Source organism: Bos grunniens, chromosome 16, assembly GCF_055505025.1.
Source record: "Bos grunniens cultivar Pamir isolate PY7600 chromosome 16, Bosgru_T2T1.0, whole genome shotgun sequence".
Lineage (NCBI taxonomy): Eukaryota > Metazoa > Chordata > Mammalia > Artiodactyla > Bovidae > Bos > Bos grunniens.
The window spans coordinates 51,484,408-51,499,404 of record NC_141180.1 but is presented as its reverse complement, the minus strand read 5'-3'; the positions used below and the strand labels follow the sequence as shown (position 1 = coordinate 51,499,404).

Sequence of the window (14,997 nt, the reverse complement as noted above, 5' to 3'; positions counted from 1 at the left end):
GCTGAAGCGAAGCAGCACAGAAGAGTGGCCTTTTCTGGTCGTTTTCCCCTTAATGGATGGAAAGGCTTGGGGAACCGGCAGCTGGGTAGGCCCTTCGCTCCACCGTGCGCCCCTTTGGGGGCCACTGCGTGCTTAGTCTCCGTTCCTATACTCTCCACCTGGGGCAGTGGCCCACCCACTCCATCCACCGAACTTTCTAGTTACAGTCCTGCTGGGAGGTGGGTCTCAGGCTCCCTGTGGCCTGGATAGCAAACCGGCATCCTTGAAGAAATGGAACTCCCTGAGCCACTTGCTGCCCCCCACCTCCACCCCGGGCCCTGAATCAGAGGTGGGCTCTCCGCTCCTTGGCCTGATCCTACCCACCTCCCACCACCCCGTCCATCCCTTAGTTCTGAGGAGCTGCCTGGGGCCAGGTTACATGTTCTGGACACCTGGCAGTGTCTGTCTCTTACCCCTCCTTTCTTCCTGGCCTCAACCCAAGCCTTTGCAGCTTCTTTTCACGTTTAGAAGCCTCTGTGTTGTCAAGGCGTGGGATCGGATTTGGCTTTATCCAGAAAGTCAGAACCTTCTGCTGTGAGAAGACAGCATCCCCCAGGCCAAGAGGAGGGCAGGCTGGCGGCTGGTTGCTCTCGAGGAAGTGGCGTCGGAGCGCGGAGCCTCCACTGGAGTCAGATAAAAACAGCTCCAGCAGAGGGAAGGAAGGACAGCCCACAGCCCGGCACCCCCAGATAGCTCCCCAGAGTTCGCAGTGACAGGTGTCAGGTGGAGGCAGCGCCCATAGGGAGAGGTGGGGCTTATTTTCCTGGCATGGCTGGGGGCGGCTGTGAGGGGGGTAAAGAAGAGCTAGCAATTTATGTCTCATGTTTACTGACACAATTCAGACATGAGGGGAGTTTTCTTGAGTGACAGGTATCACCACGAGTCCCAGTGTGGGCTGGCTTCATGCAGGGGTGTGTGTGCCTGGAAGGACATCTCCCGTCCTACGCCCCCTCCCCCAGATCCTTCCCTTACCTGTGGCTGCTTCTCCCAACTTGAGAACACACCAGCCTCGGGAGGCAGGCCCTTTCCAGGTAGACCCCTGCCTATCTTCTGAACAATGAGTCTGTGAGGACTGCCCAAAATAGTGTGGATCAGCTCAAAATAGTTTCGTCATTGTCATTAGATAAGGAACAGCGGCCAGTGTACTCCAAGTCCTCTGAGCTGGCCGCTCAGGTGGTTAGCTTGTCCAGTTGCCAAGTTGTGTCTGACTCTTTGCAACCTTGTGGACTGCAACACGCCAGGCTTCCCTGTCCTTCACCATCTCCTGGAGTTTGCTCAAAGTCATGTCCACTGACCGTTAGATGGCCAGAGTTAATCTATGAAGCACCGGCCAACTGAAAAGCAGGAACCTTGTACAAGCAAGTGCTTGGTTGACACCCAACACTTTGGTTGGGTCTTGTCTCAAGGGTAATAGTCCAAAAACCCCAGGGTGCATTTCAGGTCCAGCCATAGATCAGTCAGAATTCCGTAGGACATTCCTAAGCCATGGGTACTCGGGACAGGGATCACAGGCACACAGAGAACCTCACAGTGAATGAGAAACTTGGATCAGAGTGGCAATTCCCTCGGGCTAGAGCAGGATCCTACAGCCAGCATGAGCCACCTGGCGGCCAGGGAGTGTCCTGTGGACAGTGGAGACAGTCCCCCTGGATCTTAAGATCTGAGTCCCCGACAAGACTTAGGGAAGGGCGCAGTCCCTGTGGGAGCCACAGGGACAGATGGCTCCTGGCTCCAGTCGGCACCCCTCCTGCCTTCTGTGGTGCTGGGGCAACAGGCAGGAGCCACCCCGCTGTGGCCTCGAAGCCAGCCTCTGGCTGTACGTGAGGGGAGGTGAGGAAGGGACATAGTGCCCAGACGCTGGGCCCTTGCCAGGCACTGTGTGGTGCATTTTGATCTCCCGTGACCCTTACCGAGTGGCGGGGGAGGTGGGGTGGGGATGGGGTGAAATTTCAGTGTGCCGGGTTTTCAAATGTCAGAACTGAGGCACCAAGAGAGGAGGCCACGGATCCTGCATCACACGCTCATGGCATGGAGCTGACTTTAGTGGCTGAGAGGGAGTCCTCGGCAGTGGGGTGGGTGGTATCTGGCCCACTCAGCAGTAATAGGGCACCACCCTGCTGTCACCACCCCAGGCGGCCCTCAGACCCACGCTCCTCATTGAAGGCAGGCCCGAAGGGCGCCCCGCACTGCAGTGTAAAAGAACGGTGGAGCCGATGGGAGGGGCTGCCTCCTAACATGCAGGAGTTTTCTCGCTTTTCAGCTTGCCTGAGTCCCTGGGCCTGAGCTGGGGTGGATCCCCTCCTGGGAGGAGAGCAGGCTGTGGGCTGCAGGCCCACCTCGGGATTTAATACACCAGCTGTTTTTATCACGTTAGTGACATGGCAAAGAAAGCCTCTTGTGCTGTGTAAACCGCTTGGGGATGTAGAATTTAGATGTAAATTCTCCAGTTAGTGTCTGCAGGAGGTGTTCACTGTTACATTCCTCCCTGTTGCTGGTTGGTTTAGAGGATTTTCAACAGGCAGGCTGGAGGTGGCTGAGCCCTTTTTTGCTATGTTTTTTAAATTTTATTTATTTTTAATTGAAGGATAATTGCTTTACAATATTGTGTTGGTTTCTGCCAAACATCAACATGAATCAGCCATGGATATACCTATGTCCCCTCCCTCTTGAACCTTCTCCCACCGCCTTCCGCATCCCAAGGTGGCAGAGCACTTTTAAAGGACCAGTCCCCACTCCCCAGAGACCATGACCTCGTCTCTAGGATGAGCAGTTTGAAGCAGTTGCTGACCATTTGCTGACACACGCTCCTCCATGGAACCCAGCCTTTGTCTCCATGGGCTCCCTGTGCCAGCTTCCTGCAGTCCTATGAGTGGGGGCACCTGTTTTGATTTTGTGCATCAGCAAGCCCTCAGTGGGCACCAAATGGGCCAAGTAGGTCCTGAGCGTGGCTTTGGAGAAGCTGATCGAAGGTGCTGTCTTCCTGGAGAGCAGCATCCCAGGTGGGACGGCGAGGTGAGTGGAGGTCGGAGAAGGGAGATGCTCTCCAAGGCCTAGGGCTGAGCCCCCAGAGAGCTTGGCATGTGCTGGAGGAGATAGGAAGCCAGGCTGTCAGCAGAAGGGAGGCTGAGGTCAGCATGAGTAGGTGGCGATGCTTGGGGGCCTGTATTTTTCATCACTTTTGTTCCCTTCAGATTCTTAGAACTTTAGAAAGTTCTTGAACTCACAGAGCATGGAGGATTATGCTCAGATTCTCATAGATCCACCCCAAATCCCCTGTGGAGAGAGGACGAGCCCCTCTGGTGATGGGTGGGGAAAACCCCAAACCAAGGTGACCCCAAATGCCCCACAAGCCTGGAGAGGGTGAGTTCCACCCTCAGCACTCTGTCTCTCCTACTGCCTTGTGCCTCAGTTTAACCATCTGTAGCTTGGGTACAAGAAGGGGCTGGGCAACTGCCGTTCTTCCCATTTCTTTCGGAGCCAAAGGGCTTGGAGGCTGAGCCTTGCCAGGTGAGGGACAGGGAGAGGGAGCAGCAGGCCCCATGGATTCTTCCTAGTAAAACCGAAATACTGCCTGCCCTCCCCCGACAAATTCCACTCTCCCTTCCTGATCCTGTCCAGGGCAGGGAAGGGGGAGGTTGACGACAGGGTCCCACTCGTGTGTCCTGATTTCTGGTACAAGTTGCCTCTTGCCTTGGATCTAGCTGTGAAATCTCCATTCCCCACCCCTCTTCACCCCTTCCTGGATTTGTCCAAATGCCAACCACCCAGGCTGGTCCAGACTCCACGGTCCGCTTCCGCACCTGCACTTTCACCCTGGAGCGAGCAGAAGCACAGACACACGCACACCCCCGCCTGTGCACACACTCACACCCACACACAGCACACACGTGCACACACAGCTCCTTTCAGGCTGGGAGGAGGCAGGCCAGGCTCTGTCTGGAGACTCAGGGTTGGGAATTAATGTCTCCAGAGGAGCCCACCCGGGAACCATCTCTCTCCAGCATGGGCTCTGGCGGATGGCACATTTGGCTTCATCCTGTGCCCAGATACCCACGCTTTTTCTTCTCTCTCCAGGACCCCTGGTCTTGTATCTCTTCCTCCCAGGGTCCACGGGCTCAGCGTCCCCACCCTACCAAACCTGGCTGTGCCCATCCCCACACTCAGTTTGGCCTCCTGTGGCGGGGTAGGGGGGTCTGCTCAGAGAGAAGGAGACAATGGTCTCTTTCCCAGCTCTTGTAGGGCTGCATACAACCCTCTCTTTAAGGTCCTTTTCTGTTCCCACCTCCCCACTGCCAGCAGCCCAGGTACAGGAACCAGTAAGAAGAGAAGGGGGACAGAGGTCACATCTGCCCCCACTTTCTGGGTTAGCACTTGACCCCTGTGCCAAGCAGGGAGAGGGTGTTGGTGGTTGTAGGTGGCCTGGACAGCCTGTGGTAGCATGTGGCTGCCCCCCCTACACAGGCTAAGCTCCATATTGCTGTATGTGGTACCATTTTTAAAAAAACAACATATATAGAAAAAAGACAGATTCTGTGTGTCTCGGCAGAATTCATAACGAATACGTGTTGTATTTGATTTATAATTTCTGATACCATGACTGGCTTTGTTTGGGTCTCTCTTCTTTATGTTAGATGAATCACCGTACATTTCTTTTGTTCTCCAGCAAGACCCACTCTCTGATCTCCCAGGGCTCTCTTGTCTCTCTTCCGTCCAGACAACTGGGAGCCTACCCCACCACCACAGACTTCCCCTGGGATCCAGTGCTCCTATATTTTCCAGCCCACTGCAATGACTGCAGCTTTCCTCCCTTCTGAGAGAGGAAGAAAGCTTTAATGTCACAGACCTAGGGAAGTTTCCAGACTTACCTTGGCCCAAACCTTGCAGTCTGGCGCCCAGCCCTGCCTGCAACTTAGCTCCCCCATATCCTCATAACCGTGCCCACCTCCCCAGTGCCCACCTTGGCAGACCTGCCTGACCTGGCTGAGTCTCCACAGCACCGTCTAGGCGCTCACTGAGGAGGGTTCCAATTTCTCCAGCCTTCTCCTGGCTTTAAATGCGTCCTTCAAGCACCATTACTGTATATGTATTGAAAAATACCATGTATGACAATAAAAACTTGTGTACATATCTCCATGTACATATTTATATATTCCTATTATAAATATAGAAAGCATGGCATCTCTTTGACATTCCAAGTTTGTGGTTTTTTTTTTTTTTAATCCCAAAACGATGGCTTTGGAAACCTTTTCTTCCTTTCCTTCTTTTCTATGTAATAAACATTCATGTGACCTTTCTGATGGCTTCTCACCTGCCTGTGTCCTCTCGAGCTCATAACTGGACAGACCTCTGGCCCTGGAGTGCCTCCCTCCCATTCCCTTGGCAGTGTTTGCAGCTGGTGTCCTTCCTGCTGTGAAGGCTGCCCTTCTCCAAGATGGGCCTTGCCTTCCTTCAGACTTCTTCCTCAACCCCTTCTCCTGGGAGGGTTGGGCAAATTAGTTCTCAAAGGCCCACATGTTTGGTAATCTGATCCCTTTGTAACCGCAAGTTGGTGAGTTAAATTGAGCATGGTGCCCAGACCGGGCTCACCAAGAATGGGGGCACAGATGAAACTCATTTCCTTCTCTCGATTGGAGACCGGTTGATGAGGGACATGTGTCTGGCATACTCATTCGTCCAAGTCTCCTATGTAAATGAGAAGCAGAATAGGGGTGCTTAGGGGAACTTACAACTCGCTGTTAAGCTGCAGCAAGGGCCTGGTTGAACCAATGTTACTTACCTTGGAGGGAATTTCAGGGCATGGCCGGTGGCCCTGCCTGTGTTCTCTGTAATAATTGGATGAAGACCTGCAGAGCTTATCAAATTTGTGGATGAAGGGAACTAAATCTATTAGACAAATCAGAATTCAAAAAGCTCTTGGCAGGCAGAGGCCATATAACAAGATGAAATCTAATAACGTTAAATGAGGAAGTCGTGCTTGGAATTAAGAAGGCTCCAGACTCTCCCTGGTGCCCAGGGAGGCATACGACAGGTGGCTCGACATTCAGGAGCACTGAGTGTGGATGATGGAACAGACTGTCTGATTTCACATGCCTTGGGAGCAGCAGAGAGACCCCGCATCTGTAGAGCTGCATTCAGTCCCGGGGGGCATGGGAGGCGAGTCCCCGGGTGTCACCCCAGTACTCACACCCAAGGGCAAGGCCTTGCTTCTCTCACTGTTTCCTCACATCACTCCGGTACCCCACGGGTCACCAATCTGGTCCTGGTCCTCTGGCTGGGGCTATTCTTGTGTGTCTACTGAGAGATGCTGCCATCTCAGGGTCTTGGTGATGCTGTTGCCCCAAAGAGTGAATATGCCACAAAGTACAACCTTGCAGGGAGACGTCAGGCTCAACCTCAGGGACCCTTCAAGGCCCCAGAAATGGCATCTGAGCCTAAGGGTTGGATTTTGTTTGCTGTTGTTTAGTTACTAAGTCATGTCTTTGCAACCCCTTGGACGGTAGCCCGCCATGTTCCTCTGTCCATGGGATTTCTCAGGCAAGAATACTGGAGCAGGTTATTATTTCCTTCTCCAGGGGAATCTTCTTGACCCAAGGATCGAACCCATATTTTCTGCATTGGCAGGCAGATTCTTTACCACTGAGCCACCTGGGAAGCCCAAGGGTTGACTTTAGTCACTGCTAAAACCAGGATGCAAAGCCTGAGGTAACATAATGACCCAAGATACTCACGGTCACCCAGACCCCGCCTAAGGGGCATTTCTTGACCATGTGCCTCTTCTGGTACTTGCTGTGCTCAACTTATGCCAGAAATGCTCTTGGCCAGAGACTTCTTCCTGCAGAGGGTTCCGGCTTCAGACCGGCTGACGGGAAGGTGCAGTGGAGATGAAGCTAGCAGCACCCTCCAGCCCTGCTGCATCACAGGAAAGAACCCTCAGGGGCACCGAGATCTCCTCTCCCCTCCCAGCCCCCATCTGCTCATGTTCAGGAGGGGTGACCTGGTTGAAGCCTCCAGCGCTTCTCCTAGAGGGTGAGGAAAGGAGTCCCCCACAGAGATAGTTCTCCTCAGACCCAGAAGGAAGGGGCTGTGACAAACACAAAGGCAACCGTTCCCCAGAAATCTCCGCATTCTCAGACCGCAGGCTCTGAGACAGGTTTGCAGTTGCTGTGGTCAGTCCCAGCAGGGGATGTGGGAAGATGCTCTGGGGATGGGAGGCGGTGTGGGTGGGAGGGCCATGGCTGGGTTTATAGACTGGGTTTCGGATCTATTCTGAAGATGCGTGGCCTACGGAGCCGGAAGGGAACAGAAACCTAGGGCAGAGTGTCCTGGGAGCAAGGACTTGGCTAAGATTTGTTATTACCAGTAAGAGGGACTCCACTTATATCAGTTTATGGGAAAGAAGAGTGGAGTGGAGGGAGGGAGGGTAGAAAGCAGCAGGCCTGGGCAGCTCCTTGAGCGGGAAGGTGTGGCCTAAATGCACAGCTCCTCTTTCAGTCCCCAGCTGGCCAGTGGCCTGAGGTGCTGGAGGATGGCTGCCAGCTGGGTCACTGAGACCTTCTCACACAGCAACATAAACTGGGAATTACTGAAATGGTCACTTGGCTGGTAGGAGGAGGAGAAGTGGGACCTTCCCTCCAAAAAAGGAGACAGCAGTGTCTGGCCATGTGTGTGGGGTACTCTTTCAGAGTAGCCCCCTCGTCCTGGGCTCAGGACACCTTGGGCACTTCTGGTGTCCACCCACTTCCTGGCTCCTCCAGGGCACAGCTGTGCAGCCGTTCCTGTGGCCTTGCGGCCCTGAGTGTCCTTGTGGAAAGCCTGGAAACCTGAATGGGCCCTGGAGTAGTGCCCCCTCCAGCCACAAGTCTGAGTCCAGGCCCCCTGATGGGTTCTGGCTGGCTCTGTGGAGGGTAAGGGGGGGTGGAGGCTGTGCTCAGAGCAGGAGCCGGCAGCTGTCTCTCCAGTCAGCCTGGTGGATATTTATACTTTCATCAAAAATAGCTACGTTAAAAAAAAAAAAAAGACTCTAGAAAGCAAAGAAACTTTTAAAACTGGGAATGTTGTCAGTGGAGGAAATAAGCACTTTCCAAACACTTAGAAGCTGTCTCCATCTCCTGAGGTTCCAGGCCAGGAGGGGAACCCCGCAGTCAGGGGAAAGAGCACCACCTCTGCTGTTGGTTTCAAGTTTCTGGGGAAACTTGACACACGTCCAGAATCTTTTTGAAGGAGCTGAGGTGGTGACATATAGATTTTATTGCGAAGAGATCAGTGCTGTGGCTTTAGGCATGGCAGTGCCCCTAGAGTCTGCAGCCTGCTCCCTCTCTCTGAGTGGAGGACAGCCCTCCTCCTCTCTCCGTTCAAATCCTCCCTGGCTCTCAGGGCCCAGCTCAGGAACCACATCCATCGTGGTGGAGGATGCAAGACTGGGATCTTGTTTGCTCTGCTGTCCACCCGCCCTTCCCAGGGGCCAGCTCCTCCCCCGCTTGGCCCATGGGATTCTGGGAAAGACGTTCACTCACAAAATCCACCCCACCCCAGACAGGCCTGTCCTGCGGGTTAGGGACAGGCTATGGTGGATTAATCCGCAGAGATCCAGGTCCTTCCTGCCCGGGGCCCTCAGCAGTGAAAGTGTGGAGTTCTAACCACTGAACGGCCGAGGAATCCCCCTGAGATCTTCCTAACTAGAGTACTGCTGCTAAGTCGCTTCAGTCGTGTCCGACTCTGTGCGACCCCATAGACGGCAGCTCACCAGGCTCCCCCATCCATGGGATTTTCTAGGCAAAAGTACTGGAGTGGGGTGCCATTGCCTTCTCCGAACTAGAGTACAGGAAAGCTTTTTCCCCTCTTTGGTCTTGAGGCAGTGGTTTGTCAGCCCAAAGCGACCAATGGCCAAGGTCCCCCACCCGCCCCCTCAACATGGAGTCATGAGAATGAAGCAAGACGTCAGCAACGAGGGGAAGAGCGGAGATGAGAGAGGGATGGAGGGTGTCACCTCCATCACCTCCAGGCAGCAGCGGCCCTGCCCACAGGACAGTTTAAATGCGTGAGCCATCTGTGAGGTCCTCACAGATGAGGAGGAGCTTGAGCTCCTCTCCCTCCCCGACTCCTTGCATTTTTTTCCTTTTTTCCTTTCCATAAACTGGTCCAAGCTGAGGTTCTCTAACAAGAAAAAAACCCTACGTAAATATTTGTTCCCAAAGCCTCGTGTGACTCATCCTGTCCTCACTGATCTTCCCAACTATGAAGAGCCACCGTCTACGGAGCTTCTACAACATCTCACACACAGACAAAATCCTTACATACGTCACACGCTCACACACACACGTGAGCCCACACCAGGCCTGAGCACACGTGTGGTTTCCTCCTCCTTGTGACAAGTGGTGTGTCTAGCTCTTACAGGTTTTCATCTCTTCCAGCCCTGTCCTCCCGGATTCCCACTCCCCCCAACCCCGCCTATCTCAACAGTGATGGAGAACAGTCTTTATACGAAAAAAATGTAGGTGTAAATATGCACATGATTTTAATGAAAACTTTTTCACTTCAGTGAAAAGTTCCAGGGAATTCCCTGGTGGTCCAATGGTTAGGGCTTGGTGCTTTTACTACCAGGATTCAGGTTCAAGCCCTGGTCAGGGAACTAAGATACTGCAAAAATCGAGGTGCTGCCAAATCAATCATCAATAAACAAATAAAAATGAAAAGTTCCAGAAAAGGTTAACACACATGCGAAAAAAACCCTTTTCTCTTCCCACCTAGGAAGGATTGTAAGTGTGGACCCTCTGGGTGGATGCAGGGCCTTTGAGCACGTGACGAGGCACCAAAAGCATGCTGGGAGTTGCTCTCTGGTTACCAAGAGGCCAGTTAAGGAATAAGAAACTAAGGCTGAAGGCTCAGGACTTAGGTCTAAGCTCCTCCTTATTAGCCCTTGTGAAGACGGAACACAGAGGTTAGTTTCCCAAAGTCCCTGGGAATTCTCTGCGATTGTAGACAATCAGCTACTGTCCTGCCATCCAGCCCCACAAAATTCTCCGCAAAGCCAAGCCAGTGGCCCCAGTCACTTCACAGAGGGAGCTAGGTTTCTCAGACATGACACTCTCCCCCAAATAACACCAGCTCCAATAATATTTTTATTTCTCGCATGCCATCTCTGGCCCTGTTCCAGGGAAATTTCATTGCATGGGGAAGGTGGAATTAGAAGCAGCAAGTTGTTAATTGACATGAAGCACACCTGCATATTGGCCCCCTCTTCCCACCTCCCACCTTCTACCTAAAAAAGGAAATATTCTGTGCCAAAGATCCTCTCAGAACCCAGTATAGAAGTAAAGTTTGTGTCCATTGGCTTCCTGCCCATCTGAAGTGCTGGATGCTAGCCATGAAAATAAGAACAAACCAACAGGCCTAGGGGCTCAAAGAATTTCATTTGGACAGGAACGAATCGAGACCAAAAGACAGCGAACATATGGAAGAAGGTCAACAGCCAAGCATCAGGAAGCAGTGGTGGCCTGACAAGGATTTCCAAAATGTCTCTCAACTTCGGAGAAAGCATTACCTACAGGCTCTGTTCTCTCTTTGTTGTGCAACCCAAAAGGCATTGTTTGCTGTGGCCGTATGGCAGCCCCGAGTCGTGAAGCCCCGGGTCACTGGAGGCGAATCTGGGAACTTCTAAGGGAGTCACACTTTGCACAGGTGGGGAGTGCTGCGTGTGCCAAGGACCACAAAAGAAGATCATTGGCCTCGCCTGCTGCCTTGGCCTTGAGGTCTCAGCCTGGCAATTGGTCTGGTCTGCCCCAAGGAGGAGGCCTGCCCTGAGCACCCAGTTGGAATGATCTAATTCTCTACTGACAGTAGTGTGGTTTGAGTGGTGAAAGTCAAGACCATCCCATTCAGTCTTCCCTGGTGGCACAGTGGATAAGAACCTGCCTGCCAATGCAAGAGACACGGGTTCAATCCCTGGTCTGGGAAGATTCCACATGCCTTGGAGCTAAGCCCATGAGCCACAACTACTTAGCCTGCGTGCTGCAATTACTGAAGCTCACTCGCCTAGAGCCTGTGCTCCACAACGAGAGAAGACACACCGGTGAGAAGCCTGCGCACTGCAACGAAGAATATCCCCTGCTCACTACAACTGGAGAGAGCCTGAGCAAAGTAATGAAGGCCCAGCTCAACCAAAAAAATCAAATAAATAAAAATTTAAAAAAAGACCATCCTATTCAAAATTCACCTCCCCAGATTGCTTTCCAGATTCACTTCCTGTCAGTCACTCCATATCACATCCTCCCCTGGATCCAGGCAGCCCTACTGGTTTTGCAGGATTTGATGTATAAAACTTGAGCCTTTAAGTGTATCTTTTTCAGTATAAGGCAGGTAAACATGAAAGCATATTTGTTAGTTGAAAACTATGAATGTCAAGTGGCTCTTTGTAAAATCTTAGAGTTGGGAGGGAGCTTGGAGGTCATGGTGCCCAATCCCCTACCTTTTCTAAGAATTCCCGCCTCCCATCTGCCAGATGATTGGTCAAGGGACTTTTATGTAAATTCCTCTAATGACCAGGGACTCAGTAGCTTGTTCCTCTGGGGGATGGAAAGAGTTGGTTGAGTCATAACCTACTTCCCTGTAACTTCTCCCCATCAGTCCCCGTGGTCCCTCCAGAACTAAAGAATGGGGATGAGATGGGATGCAGGAGGTCCTCTCCCTCTTCGACGAGACAGGCAGCCCCTCAGTCATCTGAGGGTGTCTCTCTTGTCTCTATCTCCCCTTCTCTTCTCTTCTGCAGAGTATATGCCTTTGGTCCTTTCAACCAACACCCATATGACCTGGATTTCTGGACATGCCCATATTTTGAACAAGAAATCCTAGTTCCTCAAAACAATGTGTTTGGGGCTTCCCTGGTGGCTCAGTGGTAAAGAATTTGCCTGCCAATGCAGGAGATGGGAGTTTAACCCCTGACCCAAGAAGATCCCACATGCCTTGGAGCAACTAAGCCCGTGTGCCACAACTTTTGAGCCTGTGCTCTAGCACCCAGGAGCCGCAACTACTGAGCCCATGTGCCGTAACGACTGAAGCTTGCATGTCCTAGAAACTGGGCTCCGCAACAAGAGAAGTCACTGCAGTGAGAATTCTGCACACTGAAACTGGAGAGTAGCTCCCGCTCGCCACAACTAGAGAAAAGCCCTAGCAGCAACGAAGACCCAGCACAGCTCCCCCCAAAACAAATAAATAAAATTATTTTTTTAATGTGTTTTGATTGCTGTTGAGCATGTGTGTGTGTGTCAGTGTATGGATTGCGTGTCTCACCAACACGGTTGCAAGCCCCAGTGCCCCACCACCCAGTGCCTTGAGATTAGAAAAGAGCCAGGGAACCCACAGCTCTGTCCTTACAACTCTCACCTCACTGCCCAACACAGATTTAGATACACCCATGAAATAATGAGTCCCTGGCACCCACCTTGGCTTCCCTTCCTGAGTGATTGGAACCCCAGTTCAAAGCAGGTGCAGGTCTAAGACCCCACACACCCAACACCCCCAGCTCTGAGGGGCCTGAGCCTGCAGGTGCTAGAACTTTCAGACCTGCCACTTCCGGGACCTTCACTTTGTTCTCTCCTGAGTGAACTGGTCAACAGAAGGAGCCTCTTCCACAGCCACTGTCGCATGCCAGAGGCGGTGAGAAAAGAGAGACAGTGGAGGAGGGCGATGATGGTCGGGAGGACTCCGGGTCGTTTCTGGAAGGCCCTGCTGCGGGAAAGCCCGTGGCTATTTCATCAGAGAAGGGGCTCTAGTCAATCTAGTGCAGGGGGAGCCAGACACTGGGTGGGGAGAAGAGAGGAAGAAGCTTAAAGTAAAGAAGGGGCCCCAGAGAGAGAATTCATGGCCAGAGATTTTGCGGAGGAAATAGGGTAGGAGGGAGGGAGGGAATGTCCAGGATCCTATTCCTTTCTTTTTTAAACTTAGAAGCAAGTCAAAATGTTCCTTTCTAATAATCTGAAAGAGAAGACAGGTTGAAGTGTGAATGAGGTGACAAATCTGGGACTTAACTCCCTGAATCAGATTGTTTCAACTTCACAGCATAGAAATGTTAGTACCTCCTTACTGGCTCCAAGATAATTCTGATGTCAACTCTAGAAAAGGAGCTTGAGGGGGGAAAATTGTACTCAGGCATTCATCACAAACAAATATGCCCAATTCTCAACTACAGAATTGTGTAGTATTTTAACAATGTAAATGCAATTCATTTAAATAAATAAAAGAAGGAGGCATATACAAAACAAACAAAACCCCCAAATGTTCTTCTCTCCTGTCTCTGATTGGGGTAACGCAGTGGGAAAGAGCAGGACCCCTGAGCTACTAACTCGCTGGATAAGCCGATGCCTGTCTGTGATGTCTCTGAGTATTGGTGTATCTTTCAGGCGTACCAACCAGAGAAGCCGAACCAGTGGGACACATACGTAGCAAGGAATTGGCTCAGGCGACTGTGGCAAATCTCATCATTTTGGGGCTGGCCACCCGGAAGGGCAGGCTGGAGCTCTTGGGCATGAGTGGAAACTGCCACAGGTGACGTTTCTTTCCCTGGAAGTCTCAGTTCTGCTCCTCCGGCCTGTCAACTGATTGAAACTGGCCCTCCCAGGTTATCCCTGGGGGACCACTTGGCAACCCACTCCAGTATTCTTGCCTGGAGAATGCCCGGGAACAGAAGAGACTGGCGGGCCACAGTCCATGGGGTGACAGAGTCAGTTACGCCTGAGGCAACTTAGCACACACCCAGGTCATCGAGGATAGTCTTCCTTACTTTAAGGTTCACCGATGATGGAATTTAAACACAGCTATAAAATACCTTCACAGAAACATGAGGTAGCCTCACAGAATTTGGTTTCTGTAATTAATAACTGTGTTTAAGGATAAATGAAATAACATGTGCACGATGCCTAGAACAGAGCTTATGTAGAGCAGGCACAAATAAGAGATGTAGAAGGAGTTAGTCCAAGACACTAACAGCGACGCTGGGTGATTTATTTGTTTCAGGTGTTTTTTATTCATCAGTTCAGTCCAGTCGCTCAGTCGTGTCCGACTCTTTTCGATCCCACAAACCGCAGCACGCCAGGCCTCCCTGTCCATCACCAACTCCCGGAGTTCACTCAAACTCATGTCCATCGAGTCGGTGATGCCATCCAACCATCTCATCCTCTGTCATCCCCTTCTCCTCCTGCCCTCAGTCTTTACCAGCATCAGGGTCTTTTCAAATGAGTCAATAAGGGACATCAATTAATTTCTCATTCAGGTTTTTTGAGACATAATTTACATGATTCACCCTTTATAGCAAATAATCCTGTATACAAGCCTATATACAGTTTGTCAAACACGTACAGCTGTACAGTTTTTACATTTCCAGAAAGTCATATCCTGAGAGTCATGTGTGCCTGCTAAGTCACTTGTCGTGTCCGACTATTTGTGACCCCAAGGGCTGTAGTCGCCAGGCTCCTCTATCCATGGGGATTCTCCAGGCAGGAACACTGGAGCGGGTTGCCATGCCCTCATTCAGGGGATCTTCCCAAACCAGGGATTGAACCCACATCTTTTATGTCTCCTGCATTGGCAGATGCGTTCTTTACCACTAGGGCAACCTGGAAAGTTCATATATAATTACAACTAGCATCATGGTTGCTTTCACTTAGCATAATGCATTTCTTTCTTTTTTTTTTAAGTATTGAATCTGTTACAATATTGCTCCTTTTTTTTTTTTTAATATTTTGGCTTTTTCATCCCGAGGCATGTAGGATCTTAGCTCCCCAACCAGAGATGAAATCCACACCCCCTGCACTGGAAAGCAAAGCCTCAGCCACTAGACCGCCAGGGAAGTCCCAGCTTAATGCATTTCCGCTTTATCCACATTGTTGCCTTCACCAGTACTCTGCTCCTGGTCTCTGCTGAGTAGTATACCACTGTAAGGATAACCGCATTTTTCACGTATTCACA

The 14,997-nt window shown here is 51.5% G+C and overlaps 1 protein-coding gene across 1 annotated transcript in view; it reads left to right on the top strand.

The window, feature by feature from the left end:
• STUM (stum, mechanosensory transduction mediator homolog) overlaps positions 1-12,268 on the top strand; it is a 73,571-nt gene extending 61,303 nt beyond the window's left edge. The window contains exon 3 of the mRNA XM_086345076.1: positions 11,804-12,268. Within this exon, the coding sequence (XP_086201202.1) occupies positions 11,804-11,886 (83 nt within the window). The 3' untranslated portion in view covers positions 11,887-12,268. The remainder of the gene's footprint in view (positions 1-11,803) is intronic.
• The last annotated feature ends 2,729 nt before the right edge of the window (positions 12,269-14,997 follow it).